The sequence below is a fragment of the Marmota flaviventris genome, chromosome 4, assembly GCF_047511675.1.
Source record: "Marmota flaviventris isolate mMarFla1 chromosome 4, mMarFla1.hap1, whole genome shotgun sequence".
NCBI lineage: Eukaryota > Metazoa > Chordata > Mammalia > Rodentia > Sciuridae > Marmota > Marmota flaviventris.
In genome coordinates this window covers 67,674,224-67,695,987 of record NC_092501.1, presented here as the reverse complement: position 1 = coordinate 67,695,987, position 21,764 = coordinate 67,674,224, and the positions used below count along the sequence as shown (strand labels likewise).

Genomic DNA, 21,764 nt, shown 5'->3' with positions numbered 1-21,764 from the left:
TCTTCTAATTTATTGGAGTATAAGGATTCAAAATAATTTTTGATTATCTTCTGTATTTCTGAAGTGTCTGTTGTGATATTGCCTTTTTCATCCCGTATGCTAGTAATTTGAGTTCTCTCTCTTCTTCTCTTCGTTAGCATGGCTAAGGGTCTGTCGATTTTGTTTATTTTTTCAAAGAACCAACTTTTAGTTTTGTCAATTTTTTCAATTGTTTCTTTTGTTTCGATTTCATTAATTTCAGCTCTGATTTTAATTATTTCTTGCCTTCTACTTCTTTTGCTGTTGTTTTGCTCTTCTTTTTCTAGGATTTTGAGATGAAGTATGAGATCATTTATTTGTTGTTTTTTTTCTTTTTTTAAGGAATGAACTCCAAGCAATGAATTTTCCTCTTAGAACTGCTTTCAATGTGTCCCATAGATTCCGATATGTTGTGTCAGTGTTTTCATTAATTTCTAAGAATTTTTTAATTTCCTCCTTGATGTCTTCTATAACCCATTGATCATTCAGTAACCTATTGTTCATTCTCCAAGTGATGTATTCTTTTTCCTTCCTTCTTTTATCGTTGATTTTCAGTTCCATTCCATTATGATCAGATAGGATGCATGGTATTATCTCTACTCCTTTGTATTGTCTAAGAGTTTCCCTGTGACATAATAAATGATCTATTTGTGAGAAGGATCCATGTGCTGCTGAGAAAAAACTGCTTGATGTTGGAAAAACTGCTTGATGTAACTGCTTGATGTTGGGTGGTATATTCTATATATGTCAATTAAGTCTAGGTTATTAATTGTGTTATTGAGTTCTATAGTTTCCTTATTCAACTTTTGTTTGGAAGATCTGTCCAGAGGCGAGAGAGGTGTGTTGAAGTCTCCCATGATTTTTGTATGGTGGTCTATTAGACTCTTTAACTTGAGAAGAGTTTGTTTGATGAACATAGCTGCACCATTGTTTGGGGCATATATATTTATGATTGTTATGTCTTGTTGGTGTATGGTTCCCTTAAGCAGTATGTAGTGTCCCTCTTTATCCCTTTTGATTAACTTTGGCTTGAAATCTATTTTATTTGATATGAGTATGGACACTCCTGCTTGTTTCCGAAGTCCATATGAGTGATATGATTTTTCCCAACCTTTCACCTTCAGCCTATGTATGTCTTTTCCCATCAAATGCGTCTCCTGTAGGCAGCATATTGTTGGGTCTTGTTTTGTGATCCATTCTACTAGCCTGTGTCTCTTGATTGGTGAGTTTAAGCCATTAACATTTAGGCTTATTATTTAGATATGGGTTGTTCTTCCAGCCATATTTGTTTATTTCTGTTACTAAACATGGTTTGTTTTCCTCTTTGATTATTTTCCCCCCCTTTACTGTCCTACCTCCCACTGTTGGTTTTCATTGTTATTTTCCATTTCCTCTTCCTGTAATGTTTTGCCAAGGATGTTTAGAAGAGATGGTTTTCTAGCTGCAAATTTTTTTAACTTTTGTTTATTGTGGAAGGTTTTAATTTCATCATCCATCCTGAAGCTTAATTTCGCTGGAAACACAATTCTTGGTTGGAACCCATTTTCTTTCAGTGTTTGAAATATGTTATTCCAGGATCTTCTAGCTTTCAGAGTCTGTGTTGAAAGATCAGCTGTTATCCTGATTGGCTTACCCCTAAATGTGATCTGCTTCCTTTCTCTTGTAGCTTTTAAAATTCTCTCCTTATTCTGTATGTTGGGCATCTTCATTATAATGTGTCTAGGTGTGGGTCTCTTATGATTTTGCACATTCGGCGTCCTGTAGGCTTCTAGGATTTGGGATTCTGTCTCATTCTTCAAGTCTGGGAAGTTTTCTCGTATTATTTCATTGAATAGATTGCTCATTCCTTTGGTTTGGAGTTCTGTACCTTCCTGTATCCCAATGAGTCTTAAGTTTGGTCTCTTTATGTTATCTCATATTTCTTGGATGTTCTGCTCATGGTTTCTTAACAGTCTTGTTGAACTGTCTATGTTCTTTTCAAGTTGAAATACTTTATCTTCATTGTCTGATGTTCTATCTTCTAAGTGTTCTACTCTGCTGGTAGTATTCTCAATTGAGTTTTTAAGTTGGTTTATTGCTTCCTGCATTTCTAGGATTTCTGTTTGTTTGTTTTTTATAACCTCTATCTCCCTGTATAGTTGATCTTTTGCTTCTTGGATTTGTTTATGTAATTCATTGTTGAAGTGATCTTTCATTGTCTGATTTTGCTGTCTGATGTCTTCCTTGAGACTCCAGATCATCTGAAGCATGTATATCCTGAATTCTTTATCTGACATTCCATCTGCTGCAGCTATTACCTCTTCTAACGTTGAGTTGACCTGCATTGCTTGTGGTCCTTTCTTTCCTTGTCTCTTCATACTGTTCGCGTTCCTTTCTACTTGGTGAAACTGTTGTGCTATTGAATTTTCCCCCTATATATTTATATTGGTCTTGTATAGTTGCAAAGTCTCCCTCGCAGGCGTGGGCGGCGGCTCTGCCCCTCCTCCAATTGGGGCAATGTGCCTACCACGCCGGCAGGCCACTGGGCCTGCTCTGCCGGTCGGTAGCAGGTCCGCCTACCTTGCAGGCGCGGATGGCGGCTCTGTCCCTCTGCGGGCCGCTAGGCTTGTTCTGTCGGTGGTCGCAGTTCTGCCTACTTTGCAGGCGCAGGCAGCGGCACTGCCCCTCTGCAGGCCTCTGGGGCTGTTCTGCCAGTGGGTCGCAGGTCCGCCTACCTTGCAGGCGCGGGGGGCGGGGCGGCTCTACCCTTCCTCAGGCCACTGGGCCTGTTCTGTCTGTCGGTTGCAGGTCTGGCCTGTTCTGATGGTGGTCACAGTTCCATCTACCTTGCAGGCGCGGGGGGAGGGGGCGGCTCTGCCTCTCAGCTGGCCCCTGCTCCTCTTCTGCCGGTGGGTTGCAGGCCCGCCTACCTTGCAGGAGTGATTGGAAGCTCTGTCCCGCCGCGGGCCACTGGGCCTTTTCTGTCGGTGGTCACAGATCCGCCTAGCAGGCAGGCGCGGGGGGTGGGGGGCGGCTCTGCCCCTCAGCAGGCCACTGGGCCTGCTCTGTGGGTGGTCACAGTTCCCTCTACCTTGCCGGCGCAGAGGGAGGGGGCGGCTCTGCCTCTCAGCAGGCCGCTGCTCCTCTTCTGCCGGAGAGAAATGATTTCTTTATGTATTGAAAATGTTGCATACTGAGAGACTTCAACTGCCATTTGTATCCAGAGACTGCCTCATTGGAAGAAAATCACTTTGCCCAAGGTCAAAGCACTTTGTGAAGCAACCTACATCTAATGAATCAATGATGCAAGATATATAAAGGACCTTTCTCCTTGTCCTAACCTTATAACTCTGAAGAGTAATCTCAACCATAGAGTTTTCCTGGGCTCAGTTAAGGAATTAACTGGGAATACACTGAAGTTCAACTTCTCCCTAAATCCGACTTTCCTTCCTTTTCCCTTCCATAGAAAATGATTCCAAAACTACTCTGTCATGGCTTTGTAGTTTTTTGACCAAAAAAAAAAAAAAAACAATAAGAACAAATGAGAGGAGAAACAATATATTTAGGGATCCCGATTTCAGAGGTGTCAATCCATAGATGACCAACATCATTGCTCTGGGTTCGAGGTGAAGGAGAATTTTATGGTGGAAGGGCATGGTGGAGGATCACTGATCCACTCACAGAAGCCAGGAAGCAGAGAGAGTGAGGGCAAAGGAGTCACAGGAAGATTACCAAAGCACACATACAGTGATTTACCTCCTTTAATACACCTCACCTGAAGAGAGTTGCCACTCTATTAGTCCATTTGAACTAAGATGAGCTCATTAAATTACAGCTCTCACAATTTAATTATTTCACCTCCAAGCATTCCTACATTGACACAGGGGCTTTTGGGGGACACCTCATATGAAAACCAAAACACACCCCTAATAAACATCCTTCAAAGGAACCTTATCTTAAGGCCTGCTTTCCTTAACCCAACTCAAAACCTGTGGTTTCTTAACATTGACAGGGAATTACTTAACTTATAGTTGGACATGAATCTAAAGTTTTAGGATGAGAGCTAAACTGGAAATACAGATTGTAAGTCATGGTTATATTACAATTTGAACCCATTAAATAAGGGTAAATAAATTTAGGAGTGAACTTAAGTGAGAAAGAAGAGGTTAAAAATTGAGTCTAGGGGCTTTTCAACTTGTAAAAGTCAAGAAAATATGATAGAACTATCAAAAAAGACTGTACTGGGGAATTCAGAGAGAATGTGAGAAAATCTAAAGAAATTGTGATGTTCTGAAAGTTAACTAAATAAAATTTTGTCACATCTTGCTGATGGAAAGAGTAAGAAGAAGAATTACCTTAGCAATGATAAATGGGCATTCAGATCACAAAGGGAATAATTCTGGTAAATAAATGTAACTGAGAACCTGGTTACATTAGGGTCAAGAGATAATATTAGGAGGGAGAATCACCAACACTTCTCCAAAATAGTATGAAGAATAAATTTAAGAAGGTACCACATCTAAAAGAAGCACGGAATTGTGTAAGTGGCTAGGTGGGTTCAGGAGATCAAGGAAGATTTTGCCATTGGTCTGCATTAATTGCAAGATATCATAACATATTTAAATGCATATGTAAATAAAAAAAGAAATTCTTGTGAAGCAAAAGGAAAATGACACTTCTTGAGAAGCAGGCTTGAATAGACAACAGTAGACATGGATAGAATCCAGCAGAGTGTGATCAGGGTCAGCCCTAAGAACCCAGAATTACCGGATGCCACATTTTCCAATTTACACTGGTCCTCACAAATTAGGTTGCCAGTCTGAGTGTTAATGTTGTCCAGTGTCATTCCACAAATTGGGTATTATAGATCATGATGAGATAAGAGATTACAGTCATGTTTAGAAACAGTGGTTTGATAGTGATTTATTGTCTGTTGACTCTGATAGCAAAAAAAGGGGTGCTTCATTTTTATGTCTTTTTACCCATTTTCCTAGCAATTCAAATAAATGTATCCTTTATCAGAGAGGCTTTGAGAAGCACTGATCTAGTATGCAAATGAAGGGGACAATTTAAATAGGAAAATAATGCTGATGTTTAATTACAAAAGTAAAAGCAAAACACATACAAAACAGGTGCAGAAATTGAGAAATGTAGTGGTGTGAGCATGTAAAAGTATTCACTTAAGTGTGGGAAGAAAATACACTGAAGGAGAAATGCTAAATACAGGTTTTCTCTTTTCCACCATTTTGAAAATTTAATGTGAGAACTTGGCTTGCTTCTAAACCTCATTTTCTAAGCCACCAGTCCTTTCTGGGTGAAAAATAAAATGATTTTCACCTACTTCCTCTGTGCCTCACCTACTTCTTCTTAAAGTATAAATCAGAAACATAAATGAAGCCTAACTCAATTAAAAGCAAGCATATAAGTCATAGCCTGAATCTCTTTTGTGCAAAGTTTAAATATTGTTTAACATGTTTATTTTTTACTTATAGTAAGGAGGATCAAGACAAATTATTTGGACATAATTATTATTTTTTATTTTTTTTTTTAAATTTGGATACAATATCTTTACTTTGTTTACTTTATTCATTTTTTATGTGGTACTGAGGATTGAATCCAATGCCTCACACATGTGAGGCAAGCTCTGTATCACTGAGCTATAACCCCAGCCCCTGGACATAATTATTTTAAATGGACCAAACCTAGGATTTGCTTTTCCTTTCCTAATCTCCCTGACACCTCATGCCTATAAGCACATTGTTGTCTATGGAAGATTTAGGTAGCACTAAGTTATTCTTTGGGAAGAGGAAGATACATATATGAATAGAAAATATACCAAAATAGGTTTCCTCACTGTTTATGCCTTTATATGCCCAGAGATGAAAAAGTATCCTTAGATAATACACATGCCATAGTGTCAAGGGGATCAAAAATTTTTGGAAACTTGAATTTACCTTAATATATGCTTTAAAGGAGAAATACAGATCATTATGAATGTGGTAAATTTTTTGCAAGAAGTGCATGCTTCTCATTTTGAGTTGCTCTCTCTAGCCCCCATCATCTCCCTCATATCTATCTATCCACCAATTCAGCTCACATACAAAATATAAATTGTTTGCAATTAGGTAACCAACATCAGTGTTCAATGTATTTGGCTGTGTCATGTACACACATGACATTATCCTTTAAAAAAGACAACATTAATGATAAAAGTACCATTTGAAATCTATTGCAAAGAAAGATGAAAAAATAAACTTCCCCACATGTAAGCTTGAAAAATAGAGTAAAATGCATGAAACTTCTATTTCTCTCACTTATCATAATCAGGAGGGTAATCTACTAAATAGGATAAATCCTACATAATGTAATTAAAAGGAAAATGGCCATCTTTTAGTAGAACCTGCAATATTCAGCTATACAATACATTAAGAAAAACAGAATGCTCAAAGGAAAACTTTTTTGATTAGAGAAGAGCAAATCCCCAAATAAAGTATCCAAAGTGATCCTCGTAATATAAATGACATTGTAAATTCTGTAGTGCGAGGGCTGTGATTCATGTGCACTGTGCCTGCACCAGCTGCAAAACACTCATGAATCATAAACTCCTGTATCATCTTCAGGGCAAAAATTCATCCTACTTTATAACAAATATTCATAAAAAAAGAAAGTGAAGAAAAATAAACAGTTGAAAGAAACCCTAAAACTTCTATAACACTTCAAAGATGTCAGAAAAACAAATTAGCACCTAGGACAGGACCTGTGAATACAAAGGGGCATGCTATAAGACAGTTTGCATTTAATTCAAACTTTTTGGAAAGGGATCAATTTTGTAGTGAGATCAAGGCAGCAGAAATTTTTCTTCAGAACCAAAAAATAATAATTCCTTGAGGCATATAGGTTAAATTACAACTTTTTGAAAATATTTAAAACACGCGAAAAACAAATAAAGATGAAAAGAAAATGCATACTGCAAGCTAACAAAACATTTTACACTTATACCTAGGTAATGCATGCATATTCCCTCTGGTAACAAAGGGTGACAACATTCAACTTCTTGGTCTGTTTCTCACTGTTTTCTATTTTCTCCTGCTATTTGTCTCTGAGCCATTTTACCTGCAATTGCTGTTTCTAACAAGGAGAAACCAGAAAAAGTAAAAGGATCAAACTGTCAGAGTCAGTCAGCTTACACATAGATGGAACCACAACCGTAAAGCAGTGGCTAAACTAATTTTTCTTCTGTCAACTGGACATCATCTGTATAATATTTTTCTTCACTGTGGTAAAGAATCATGAATCAAACAGAAGACACTAAAATCAAGGATGATTAAGCAGATGCTAGAAACAAAAATAATGACTAGCTGTTTAAAAAGATCTACTCTAATATTGAAGGAATTGTCAGCTAGTCCAAGTAAAGCTTAAGGGACTAGGCAAACCTCAGTCATTAGGAAAGGCAGTTAGCACAGAGACAGTAGGATCAGACAGCTTGCTTTGAAATCCAGCCTCTGCAACTGGCTTCTCTTTGACATTGGAAATGCTGCTTCATGCCTTTCCTGGAGTATTAATCCACTCTTTGGTGTATATCCAAAGGATTTAAAATCATCATACAACAGTGACACAGCCACATCAATGTCTGTAGCAGCACAATTTCCAATAGCTAAGCTATGGAGCCAATCTAGGTGCCCTTCAACAGATGAATGGATAGAGAAAATGTTATATGCACACAGTTGATTATTAGTCATAAAGAATGACTTTGCCGGTAAATGGATGAATCTGGAGACTATATGCTAATTGAAATAAGCTAATCCCCAAAGCCAAGGTCAAATGTTTTCTCTGGTATATGGAAGCTAACCCACAATAAGGGATGGGGGGAGAAGTATAGAAGTTCAGAGGATTAGACAAAGGGGAATGTGGAAAGGAAAGACAGTGGAATGAATCTGACATAACTTTCCTATGTTCATGTATGAATATACTTTAGTGAACCTCATCATCATGTACATCCACAAGAAATTAATTTAAAAACAGTATGGGCAAATGGCAAAAAGATTAATAGAGGGAAGGGAATAGAGGGTGTGGTAAGGGGAGGGGAAAGAGGGTATCGGGGAATGAACTAGACCAAGATATATTCCATGCTTTTATAATTATGTCAAAATAGATTCTACTGTCATATATAATTGAAAAGAACCAAATAAAAAAAAGTTAAGTACCAAATAAATGCTCAGTGTAGTTTCTAGGTAATAGTAGTTGTCAAATAAAATTAGATTTTGATATTGTCTTTGATTTCTAGCCATGTGCATCTTTAGCTTCCAAAGTGTTGTTTTGTTCTCTAATTACAAGTGATCATTCCTTTTCAATGGAGGACTTGGAAATCATAAAGGAAATGAACTACTCTTTGGAATATATGTATTCACTCATATTCTTTAACATTTAAATAGCATACCCATTATTCAAAGTACCTAGCATTTTTGGCCCCACTTTTAAAATCCCAACCTTGTATGATAACAACAAAAAAAAGGTTACATTTTCCTCTTTGAAAATAAAAAAACAATATTTTCCATCAATAAATCTCTTTTTCACTTTTTATTTCAATCTCTATAAAGTTTACCTATTATCTTATATAATCTCTTCCCTGACCCAAAGACAACAACCTGCCTATATTTCCTATGCTTTTAAAATTCAGACTTCTCTTACATATCAAGGGATGTTGGCTCCTACAATATTTTAATAAAAATTTGCTAAATATATAACCTTGGTAACTAATTTTGCTTTTGTTTTTAGCTAGCTGATGTGAGACCCATATTCAACACAGTTTAATGATATCTTCATTCAATTTAATATAATACATTAATGCCAAGTTTCAAGCATTACAGGCTTTTATATTTTCTTCTGTTAGAGATGGCCTTGTATTTTATATAAACATAATAGACATTTTCGTTATTAATTTTAAGTGCTGCACGATGGTACAGTGAAGAGGTCATTAAATTTTTTCTATAAAACATTCGAGGTAAACATTTTGAGCTTTGAGCTATGTACACGGATTCTACATAGTATTCTTTAATTTTTATTGTTTCATTTCATATTTTGTTTATGTAAACGTTTTTATTAAACTTCTAATATATAAAAAATAAATAAAATGCTTAGCTTTTCAACTACTTTGCCTGTGAACAGAGGTTGTCATTCTGTGCTATATTTCATCTGTTCTTTGTTCTAATTTTATATCAACCCTGATATATGTAATGTAAAGTAAAACATTGTTTTAATGGCCTCTTAGATTCAGAAATAAACCTAACAGTAAATGCAAATAGAGAAGTATCAGCAAAAAAAGTAAAAGCCACAAGAAGAACATTCTACATCAAGGAATAATTGCCAGCTCTTTTTATCCTTCTACTCCCAATCCTGAAGGAACATATTGTGTGCGTAGAGTATGCTACTTTTACTCTCTGAGACCACTTGAGCTCTCTCCTACCTGGATTTTTAGGGAGTATTGTATTGAGAAAAAGGAATTTCTTGAGGAAAGAGCTGAGAATTTAATATTTCCATCAACTGTGCTTTATCTAGTTTATAATCTTTATCCTATTTTACAACGTGTAATAAAGGAAAAGAGTCAATTTGTGTTTGTGTTAAGTGCTTGTTTTTGAGATAACTGATATAAATCATATTACTTCTTTAGTATATTTTACCATTATTAAAATCATAAAATTAGCTGCTGGAAACAGATAAAATGCAATAGGAAATACTTCCCAAAGATGGGCTGAAGAATAAGATTTATTATTTTTCTACAGCCTAACCATAAATAATAGCATGTAGTGGGCAGATTCATGATTTTGGAGTCAAAGAAAAAACAAAACTAGCTAACAAACTTTGCTGTTTCTTAGTTTCTTCATGTTCTAGATAATAAAGATAAAATCTGTCTGCTTATTAAAGTCAGAGTTATGACGAAATAAAACAATGTATTATACATATATTAAAGGTCATAACTTTGTTTGTTAGCATGCTAATGTGGCCAGCTTTCAGTAACATGTCACATCTTGTAAGTGAAAACTTGGAAATAGAATAAAATAAATATGCTCAAGACATAAGTATGATAGAGAAAATCATTTGAACTAACAAAACTTGTTGAAAACTCTGACTGATCAAATTCTACTAAATCAATTGAATTTTCTAAATTTATAATTTTGTTTGTTATTAGAATATTTTCCTAGATAGAAGAAGCTCCATCATACTGAAGGAAAATGAAAATGATTAAAAACAAAAAAACTGGAATGGATACATGATAGATATGCACTGTAATAAATAAACATTTCAGTTATAAATCACTGAGATTTTGAGTTTGGGTGTATGTCAATAATAAAACCTAGGTCTCCTTAGGAAATAATAAGTAAAGAATTTAAGGTAAGGAACTTAGTGTCTGATTCAGTGTTAAGTACCACATTAAGTGGCTAGTTATTTATATTTTGAGGAGGATAATGACAACATGGAGAATTTTACATTAAGAAAAGAGGATTATGCTAATGATGCTTGGGTGGAGGGAAGAAAATGAGAACTATATGTAGAAGTAATTGGGAGGGAAACAATTGTTCTTGTTAGGAATGTAAGTGACATGTATTTGAATATAACACAAAATATTACTTGGTTGAATTGCTTTATCTTTCTTGTGATTAAAATAGATTAAAAAAATCCAGAGGGACAAAGAGGAAGGAATCTGGTATCATTAATACATTTTATTGATTTAATATTTTAATAAATTAGGTCCATATCTGGAAAATTCCTTAAGCAACTCAAGAATGGATTTGTTGCATTTGCCAATTACTGTGACATAAAAAAATGCCCACCATGGCAAAAGTCAAGCTAAGAGTTGAGAATAGATGAACAAAACTGTCTTCCATGGCTTTGGGGCTCTGGCACAACAATGTATCAGGTTTCACTATCCGTTCCAAATTATATATACTTGTGCTTATGAGCAATATTTGAAAATCTCTGGAATAAAAAAAAAAGTCTTACCTAGCACTAGCCATGGTCAGTGTAAGGTCCTTGCTTAGCGTTTGGACAGCCATCTTAAGTGTCATCTTTAAGTGACAGCCGACATTTAAAAAAATAATAATAATTTCGCTTTCCTGGCCAATGGCATTTCTGAGAAAGGCTCATCACTCCCTTGTAAAAACCCAACCCTTCACCGCCCACATTAGGACCTGTCCAAGGGTGTATCACCATTCCCTCATACCAACTCCACCCTTAACCATGCATTAGGACCCACCTGGCTCTAATCCCTGAGCCTGCCCCATAAAAGTCCCAAACCCCAAGCCTGTTTTGCCTCTCTCTGTCTATGGAAAGATTGCCTTTATTTGTCATCTCTGATAAATAAACTCTGGTGTGTATCTCTGCCTGATCTCTGTCTTTCATTTCTCATTCACCTATCTCTGGTTCCTGCTTTCCTTTCATTGGTGTCAAAACCCAGAATCGGGTTCCTTGGTGTTCCTGTTCCCCTCTTTGAGGGTCACTGAACATCCCTGGGCCCTGATCTGAATTCTATCATGGGACCAGGCCCTTCATTCTGCCAAATGCCCTTTCTGCACCCACCACCGGATATTCAAGGTAAGACCCCTGTCTCTGGTGGAGCTAAATGACCTACAGGTCCTGTGAAGTGACCATTGATTGTCTGGCACTCGCAGGGTTATTGTGTGGTCAAAGGCACCCCCAGCCACAACTTTCACAGCTATGGCTGACCCCTACTGTCAACTGGGTGGATAGGTGATCTTTTATTTGGGTCTAGGTTTTGAAAAAAATCACAGAGGATGGTTGGGAGTTGTTCCTGGTGAGACCTCTTGACCTTGGGTTAATCACCACAGCTTTTGCCCCTATGTAGACCTGGCCAGGTGCCCAAGTGCCTCTAAGGGCCCTGCCCCTGACACTTACCCAGCAGTGGTGATGACCCCCTAAGCATAACCATCTCCCGACTGGATGATAGTAGAGACTGGAGGATTCCCCACCTCTAAACTCACCTCCTGCATCTCATCATGGGTGGCTCCTCATCCATTCCCTCCCACAGTCCTCTAGGCTGCCTCCTCATTAACCTAGGGTCTCTCTCTCTCACCCCAGACCTAAACCTCCCAAAACTTATTCATTTGTGCAATCAGACTCTGACCTCAATATCCTTTGAACTCTAAATGGCCACTTAATGGCACTCTATATTCCAATATTATCAGGGATGTTTTCAACTATTGTGAGCATTGTGGAAAATGGAAAGAGATATATTATGTTCAGGCTTTCTCCTCTCTACATTCTAAGCCCTCTCTCTGCAACTCTTGATCTCCCGTACAAGTCCTTTTAGATCTCACCTCCTCTAAGTCTACTTCCAAAGGGACATGAGATCCTACCCAGGACTCCTCCTCCTTCAACCCAACTGATGAGTCCCCACCATACCACAATTCTCTTTCTGATGAAGCCACCACAGCAACTGTCCTCTATGCCCCTCCATCCTTCTCTCCTCCTGCTACACGCTCAGGAGCTGCTATTGCCCAACCCACATCTCTGTGTCCTCTAAGCAAGGTGGCTGGGGTAGATGGTGTAATCAGGGTTCATGTGCCTTTCTCTTTATCAGATCTTTCACAGATAGAAAAGCGGCTTGGGTCCTATACTTCAAGCTCCACCATAAATATCAAAGAGTTTTAATATCTGACACAATCATATGGTCTGACCTTCCATGATGTCCATGTGATCTTGTCTAACACCCTCCTACCCAAGGAGCACAGCCGAATGTGGGAGCAAGCTAAAAATTATGCTTATGAGCTACATCAGACCTCCCTGCCCATCTGATTGGCACTGAAGCAGTTCCTGATCAGAATCCCAATGGGATTATAAATCGCCTGGAGGAATAACTAGTAGAAACCAATTCATTGCTTGCCTCATGGCACGACTTAAAAAGACAGCCCATAAGGCTATCAATTATGAAAAGCTCCAGGAAGTCATTCAAGTTAAAAATGAAAACCCTTTAGCATTTTTAGATTACCTCACCAAGGCTTTATTGCAATATACTTATCTGGACCCTGAGATTCCAGATGGGAGACAACTACTAATGACCTACTTTTTCTCCCAGAGTTTCCTGATATTAAGGCCAAACTAAGGTGCCTTGAGAGGGGGACCCTAATTCCCCAAGCTGAGGTTCTGGGAGTGGCCATTAAGGTTGTATAATGGGAGAGATGAAAAGGCCCAGAAGCAGAAATATCAGATGCTCTCTGAATCCATCCTTCTGGCCTCCACATCTGTCCCTGGTTCCACCGGCCTATGGAAGGATCCCTTGGAACTACCTGGACCCTGTTTTAAATGTGGTCACATGGGCTCATACATGTCCCAAGCCTCAAAAGCCTCTGGGCCCTTGTCCTAAATGCCATTAGGAAGCACACTGGACCACTGACTGACCCTGACCCCATAGCGGCTCCCGGCCATCCATTACTTCTGGTTCCCCTTTCCAACTCTCAGGATTGGCTGCAGAGGATAGGAAGCCCAAATCCCCATGACCTGACCACTACCTTTAGGCTGCCAGAACCCAGGGTAACTCTGCATAATTTAGGTAGGCCTGTCTCCTTCCTCCTAGATACCAAGGCTATATATTCAGTCCTTAAGGAGTTCTGGGGTCCTACTACCAACCCTTACAGACACCTAGCCTTGTTCGCTCTCTTTTGGCTCTTTAGTTTTCACCCACTCCTTTTTGGTCATTCCTCAGCGCCTTGTTCCTTTTATGGGTAGAAATATCCTCACAAAGTTGGGAGCCATGTTTTCCTTCTCCCCTCATTTATGCTTCCACCCAAATTCTACTGCTACTCCCATGAGCCTCACCCTTACCTTAGGACCATCTCCTATTCCATCTGCCAGTACTTTCCCATTACCCCCTTCCAAGGTGGACCCTACTGTCTGGGATGTTTCTAGCTCTTCTATCACCTCACACAAGGCACCCATTCACATTCGTCTCAAAACCTCCCTCCATTTTCTGGCCCAATCACAATACTGCTCTCCCTCCTTGTTGCTGCTGTCCCTCTCTTTTTTGCAGGGCAGCCTTGTCAGGCTCCTGACAATAAACTTGCTTCTTATCCCGCTGTGTGTGTGATTAGTCCCGCGCACCACTTTTCTTTCATTGATGTCAGTGACTGGTTCACATTTTCCCATTGGCTTCGCTCTCCCCTCTGGGATTTGAGCTGCTTTGGCATCCTAGTGTGAGGGCCCAGGACAATTACCACACACCTTCTTCCATTCACCAAGTGATCTTCTTCTTCATTCACACTCTGGTCTCATTTGGGTAAGCGACTTTGCCCATCCCCTCCCCTCCTCCTCACAAGTTTACTCCCTAGAGACAGCAGTGAAAGTTAACTTAGATCTTGGGCCAGCACGGAGAGTCTTGCTTGACTTTACCATTTCTTCCCCTTGGCAAGTTCACTCTAGGGTTGGTTCTCAGCTCATCAGCAGAGTTCACGAAAGCTCTGGCCAGACAACCAAGGCTCTCTACAGGAAAAGCCCAGGAATAGGGAAGTAGCGGGTGACTCCCTTCTCTGGGTCCCAGACTCCAGCTCACCACAGGGAACTCCCAAATTCCATCTGACTCACCTCTCAGCTGCCTCCTCATCCACTTAGCCCCACTCCATTTGGCTCCTGCTCTGAAGGCCCATTGACCTATTGAACCTTCCAATATTTCTAATTTTTGCGAGCACTCAGGAAAATGGAAGAAAATCCTTTATGTGCTTGCTTTCTTCTTTCTCTATTCTAAGTCTTCCCTTTGCTCCTCTTGCTCCCCTGCTCCGCTTCTACTTGCCACTAAAGTTCTGGATTCCTCCAGAGACCTTAGTTCTAGACAAACACGGGACTCAGAACTCCCCTACATTGTAAAGCACTGGCCAAGGCCACACTGAAGCTAACATTGAAATACAAAGGACAGATTCAGCAGGCTTGATAAGAGGTCTGAGGAAGAAAAAAAAGTATCAATTTAACTTTTCCCTTGGATACAATACAGAAGAATGACTTCAAAACTTTTTCTCTATATCTCCCTGATCTCACAAGCCCATTTCATCTTTATGCAGCTGAAAAGCAGGAATTTTCTCTAGGGGTACTTGGACACATGCTGGGGCCAACCTTTGCCCCTGTGGCTTATCTATTGATGGGTCTTGACTCTGCTGTTTGGGGATAAGCCCCTAGCCTAAGAACATTGGCCACAGCCTCTCATTAACAAGTCAAAGAAACTCACCTTTGGGCCCAAATCACCATCCTGGCTCCCCAGCAATTAAAGGAACTCCTCACCTACAAGAGCTTACATTCTTTATCCCCCTGTCGCCTTTATCTCTACAGATTTACCTGGTAGAAGATCCCAGTCTTAGTTTCCACACGTGCTCAACTTTAAATCTTGCTTTTCTCCTCCCTGCTCCTCAGGACCCTTCTACCTCTTCTCTTCTTACCCATTTATGCATTGAAACTCTGAAGGAGCTTCTTCTACATTCCTCCCAAATACAGGAAGGCCCCTTGCTCCAGGCAACATACACATGGTTCACAGAAGTCTCCTCCTTCCTTCAGGAGGGAGTTGGTCAGGCAGAGTATGCTATAGTCTCTCTAACCTCGGTTGTGGAAGCAGCTCCCCTCCCCAATAATACTTTCAATTATCAGACGGAACTTGTTGCCCTCATCAGAGCCTTGACTTTGGCAAAGGGAACCTCCCTAAATGTCTACACTGACTCTAAATACACTTTCCACCTACTTCTCTCCCATTCTGCTATTTGGAAGAAGTGCAGATTCCTTACCACCATGGGAACTTCAATTACTAATGTCCCCTTTATCTCTGATCTCCTTCAGGCCTCAGAGCGTTCCACTATCATTGGAACTGAAGGAAGACAGCTAAGTAACCCCCTTCTCCAGTGGACACTTCCTTTCCTGACCTCTCTCCTTGTCCTAGGCATTTTGCTAATGCTTGCCCCCATGTCATTAGATTTATTCACAACCAGATTCAAAAGCTCTCTAACCAAACAGTGAACCAGCTTCTGTTACAGGACTTCCAACCCCTCACCAAAATTGAGTCATCCAGAGCCAGCATTGCCCAGCACCTCCTGGCCATCACCATTGCCTCAGTGACACCCTGAATCGCTAACAAGGGTCCAGACACCACTCCTTTGCAGCAGAAAGAAGCTATGGAAGATTGATCTGCACCTTTTCCCTTAAGGGGCCCAATAACAAACAAAACGGGGGAGAGTAAGGTCCTTGCTTAGCATCTGGACAGCCATCTTAAGTGACAGCTGCCATTTTAAGAAAAATTTTGCTTTCCAGACCAAGAGTGTTTCTGAGAAAAGCTCACCACTCCCTCATACCAACCCAACCCTTCACTGCCCACATTAGGACCTGCCCACCTCTAATCCTTGAGCCTGCCCCATAAAAGTTCCAAACCCCAAGCCTGTTTTACCTCTCTCCATCTATGGAGAGATGGCCTGTATTTGTCAGCTTTGACAAATATACTCTCCTGTGTATCTCTGCCTGGTCTCCGTCTTTCATTTCTTGCTCACCCCTCTCCTGGTTCCTGGCTTTCCTTTCAGTCAGTATGAGAGGTCTGAGAGGGCAGAGGTTTGTTTAGTATTTTCCTGTACTGAATGCCATCAGTTCAGTAATCACCAACACAATATTAATACAAAGAGAAACACTGCAGCCTGCCAAACATCTTTTGGACGGAAGAAAAGGAAGGTTCTTGAAATCAGGTGGGAAGAGAAACAAGGACCGTTATCTGAAAATAAATCACTTTGATCTCAGTCAAAACAAGGTTATTTGGGAGCCAGTCCACTGCTGTCTTCTACAGTTCCATGTCTTTCTGAACTGAGCAATGAGTCAGCAAATGTGGTACCACATGTGAGAAGCTGATGAGGGTAGATGGGGGACAGGCAGTCAGAGAACCTCTAACACATCCCCTTTTTGGAAGTCTTTGGAAGAGTAATTTGATGGAAGCTTTTCAAATTTTAGGTCACTCGTTTAAATTCAGTCTCAGTTGATCAGGAACAAAAGTGGGTGGTTGGTGGCCTATGAAAAATACCTTGATGGTGTCACCCTCATTCTTTCTAATAGTGACTGCCAGTGCAATTGGCACCCTTTCTTTTGCTTCCACCAGCAGCACAAAGCGTGAATAGAAATGTCATTGTAAGTATTTTTTCAGCCTTTGTGCCTGAGAAATCTGAGATATGAAAAGGCCAACTCCTTTTCATCTTTAACTCACAGCTAGTATTATTCTCTTATAATATGCTTCCTAGATCTTTCTGGGATTTATTGAAAAAAACCTGGGCCACCTTATGAGAAAAATTATGGCTTACCTCATAGAAAGTTAAATTATATAAAGGAACATTGTTATAGAGGATTTAAAGATAAAACATGTAATTTCTGACAAGAAGCTTAGAAATCTAAGATTTATTTTATTTTCCTTTTTGTTTCAATAAATGAATCCTCATGAATATAAAGAAACAAATTTTCATTATTTTATTACACTCATGTTTCTTAATATTAGGTTTTCCAATTCTATATCATTGTAATAATTTGACTAGCTGCTTTTTCTATCCTGAAGAAGTGATATTTTTTTCTTTTATGCAATTGCATTTCCCTTATGTTCTAATAGTAAGTAGACAATAAAATCAAACTCTTTTTAATCACCTGCAGAATAAAAACGAAATAAATATTTGAGGAGAGCTACAGAGAAGTACCTGGAAAAGCCAACCAAATTGTGACAGCCATGGGTAACCAGAGAGATATAATGGAAAGAGACTTGTTTTAGAAGTGTGGAAAATTCAGTTCACTGATCTTAAGCATCAATTATTTTTTATAAAGTTCACTTTCCACATCTGGGATATAGGCTGGTGTTTTGTTTTTGTTTTTGTTTTTTTAATTTTCACATTATTTTCAATACTATGGAATAATTCTATGGAATTATTAATTAATCAGGATTGGAGTGAGAACATGTCAGTATTCAAATGGATTTGTGCATGATGTAACTGTACCTTATGTAACTTCCTAGAATGATGCTAGAACTTTTCTGCTTCTATTCATATTAAAATCTCTCCTAATCTTAAGGGCCAGCTCCCTAAATTTTCATATTTAAAAATTCTTCCATTTCCATGTAACTCAAGGAAAAGATAAACTCTGTCCTCTGAATACCCATAGGTAAAACAATAGTCATGCTATGGTTCTATGATTGTTGTAGCAAGTGATAGTTATTGACACCATATGTAGCACAAACTGGAGCTGCATATTCAGTCAAAGATACACCCTTAACTGGTCAAATGTGCTTTGATCAGGAATATATAAATAGTAAAAACCAAGATATCATCTTGCATGTAACTCATATGCCCATGAATTCTGAACTGGAAATAGAAACATCAGCTAAATATACACTTCTTATCTAAATAAATACACCAAGGCACGTAATTATAAGACTAGCCTGCAACCATAGAATAGAGTTTGCTTTAGAGTCAGAATGCCTATCATCAACCTTTGAGTCTAAGGTTATTTCCCTATACAACACTGTAGCAAAAATAAATCCAGCTGGGCAAGGGCACCCAAGACAGAAAATAATAGTCAGCTGCAAACTCTTTAGTTGCAAAGTATAAAATATTCAAGTGCATGTTTCCAATCCCTTCATTTTCTCCTGTAATGATTACAGCTAATCCCTGCCAGCCAAACGTTGGTTCTTCATTGTGGCAATCAATAGAATAGATTAGCTGTGCAAACCCTACATCCATATTATGCTTGCTTTCCTTTCCAGATGGAATTTTTATTCTCTAGAATACAAGCAGGCATGCAACCCACCCTCTCAGCCCCTAAAGAACAAATATAAACTCATTAGTCTCCAGCTTGTCACTTTAGAAGAGGTGTGTGTGTGTGTGTGTGTTGCCAAACATACCTGTAGATTTAATAAAACAGCACCAATCCTCATGGCTTCACTGATTTCAAGGCTGTACATCAGCTGTGGAAAGCGGGGAGGGCTTTGATTATTTGGAGGAAGCACTTCAATGTACACTGTGCAGATGGAGTGCCTGCAGAAAATGAGAAGTGAACAAGATGTTTAAAAAGCTACATAGCATTTAAAGATAAACTGAACCTTTTATCATTTTGGGGTTTTATAGGCCAAAAGCTTTTCAAACTTTCATAGAAAATAGTAAAATCAGCTTGAAAGGATAGAAAAATAAAAGCTTCCTCTGAAACATAACACTTCTACAAAATTATCTTAGTAAAAAGGAAAGGAATTATTTCTGTATTTTTTTAACTTAGGTAAAAGTACAAATTAAAAAGTAATAGCTATACAACAAAGCTAATAAATTAACATGGCTTGACTTTTGACTTTATTTTTCAATGCTTTTTTAATAGCAAAAAAATATTCTATAAACATCTGGTAATAGGAGCTGTCCTTTGAGCTCTCTTCCTATTAAACCAGCAGAGGAAGTATTGATTAAAATACCACACAAAAGCAAATTATGGACTGTTTGTTAGTTCTGTAGCTGACACCAGTGACTTAATGTAAGTATATGTAGAGTCAAGAACATAAATTAATTCTTACAAAAAACAGTTGAAAACAAAACTAAATGGGTTTTACTGTCTTTGTTTAAAGAGTATAATATGAAAAAACTAAAAGATGAGATTTAATTAATGCCTTTCTTGACCCATAATTTTCTTGAAGAATAAGAAAATACTTTGTTATTACAAGCATAAAAGAAATAACACTGACAGAAATGTTTTTGACATCTTAAACTCTTTTTTTTTTCCATAATAAAAACTGAAGAAGCAAAGTTTATAAAGAAACACTGGCAAAAATATATAAATTATAAAATTTTATAAATTACAAAAAGGTAGTCCTCCATCTTGAAATACATATGCATCTTATGTAAACATACTAACATGGCCTGAAATATATGCTTTAAACATTATTTTAACAAAATCATTATTTTTAGTTTAAAACATATTAATTATGGTTTCTGTTTGGGGCTAAAATGTTCTTGTTTTCTCAAAGTCTTTAATAAGTGTTTCAATTGAAAGACATGATCACCAAACACATTTTTCTCAGATTAAGTATGCCATCCTAATTTTTGAAAATCTTTTCACTGAAACACAGATCATGAGCACTGAGATTTAGTTTTATATCTTGTCACTTTGTAATATCCTGTAATTTAAGTTGTTTCTGAGCAGATCCTCAGTAGACATATAGCCACAGGATATTAGGCATCACTGAAAAGCTACATGACTTTAGAGAATTTCATTCTTGCATTTATTGTTGCAAAGTAAGTTTATTTCAAATTTTAGACTCTTGTATTCAATTATGATACCTATATTCATTATTGCATCTGAGTTAACATTTTACTATTAAAATTTCCTAATAAAATTTTACTTTTTTCATATATGAATGTATGAGATAATAAAAATAATTTATTTACATGTACTAATATATAAAATAATTAAAATTGTTAATAGTAAATTTAGCCTATAAGGTTCAGAGTGTTTAAAATAGGTTAAAATAAATGAAATGTTGCTTATAAACTTTAATTCATATGAAAATAAAATAATAGAAATTTACAAAGAATAGAAATTTACAGAGACTCCCAATTCTCATATTGTGAGAACAGTGGGATTTAATTTGGAGGTAGAATTCATATCCTTCTAGATGGTGAATGGAACCCAACAGCCGCACCAAGAGGTACATCCTCCTGGATATTTTTACTCTTGCGAATCTTGGCTTGTTTTAATGTACTATTTATCAAGTCATTCAGTAATTTTATGTCTCTTCTTTTTTCCTGACTGTATCTTCTCTATGCATATGTTCTGTAACATTGGACTTATTATTCTCTATGCATACTATGTCTTACATAACTATTGTTGATAACTGTAGGCAGGTGATATTGAGGCCAGGATTTGTGCTCAGACATTTTCAGATGACACTTTTGGTGCTGCCACTGTGTGATCTTGGGCAGAACACAGAGCAGCTTTGTCCAATGCGACTGTTACCTTCATCTACCCTTAGTTGTTTGCTTCACCTTCCACTTTCTAAATAATTTATGCTATATTTACTAATTATGTTATTTTCCTTCTTGGACTTTGATCTTAGAGTTTTGGAAAAATTTCATTTCAAGGTTACTATCATCTTCAACATCTTGGCACTTCCCTTCAATGTGTTTAAATAAGCACTATCTTGAGGGTTATTGCCTTTTAAAATGATATCTTCTTTTTATTACTGATGTCAACAGAGTGTCAGAGTTAGCTTTCCTAAATTGAAAAACAACAGTATTAACAAGAAAATGATAACATTCATGTTGTAATAAATAGTAGTATTTCAACAGCATCATTTAAACACATAAATGATACACTAAGTAAATAATATTTTATGTATTTCATGTTTACATTTTATTTCCAGTTCTAAATACATAAAACTGAACATTTATATAACCAAATTTTATTTTGTATAAAGAGGTTTGATGTATATAAATCTCTATTTCCAAAAACGAAAACCATTATACTTTATTCTTTCACATTCGGTATTAAAGGTCAAAGAAGAACAAAAAGAGGTAATGCATTTCTCAAATAATCTTATGATTTTAAAGACTTTACATCATCTAATTTGGGTAGATAGTTTTATAAAGATCATTTAAAAATCAGAAATAATAAGTCACTGAATTAAGTTTACAAAGTTAATTAGCAAAAACAGATAAACTAAAAAAGCAAGATTTTAACATTCAGACTTTGCTTGAAAAAAGGAAAAACTTTCATCTCAGAAGAACAAATTT

General features: G+C 37.7%; 1 protein-coding gene across 16 annotated transcripts in view; it reads right to left on the bottom strand.

The window, feature by feature from the left end:
* Pcdh15 (protocadherin related 15) overlaps positions 1–21,764 on the bottom strand; it is a 746,672-nt gene that overhangs the window by 248,320 nt on the left and 476,588 nt on the right. For 15 of the 16 annotated variants that reach the window (XM_071610757.1, XM_071610756.1, XM_071610753.1 and 12 more), the window contains one exon: positions 18,896–19,028. The exons of the other annotated variant lie outside the window; for it this stretch is intronic. In XM_071610757.1, coding sequence (XP_071466858.1) covers positions 18,896–19,028 — 133 coding nt within the window. The remainder of the gene's footprint in view (positions 1–18,895; positions 19,029–21,764) is intronic. 16 annotated transcript variants of the gene reach the window in all.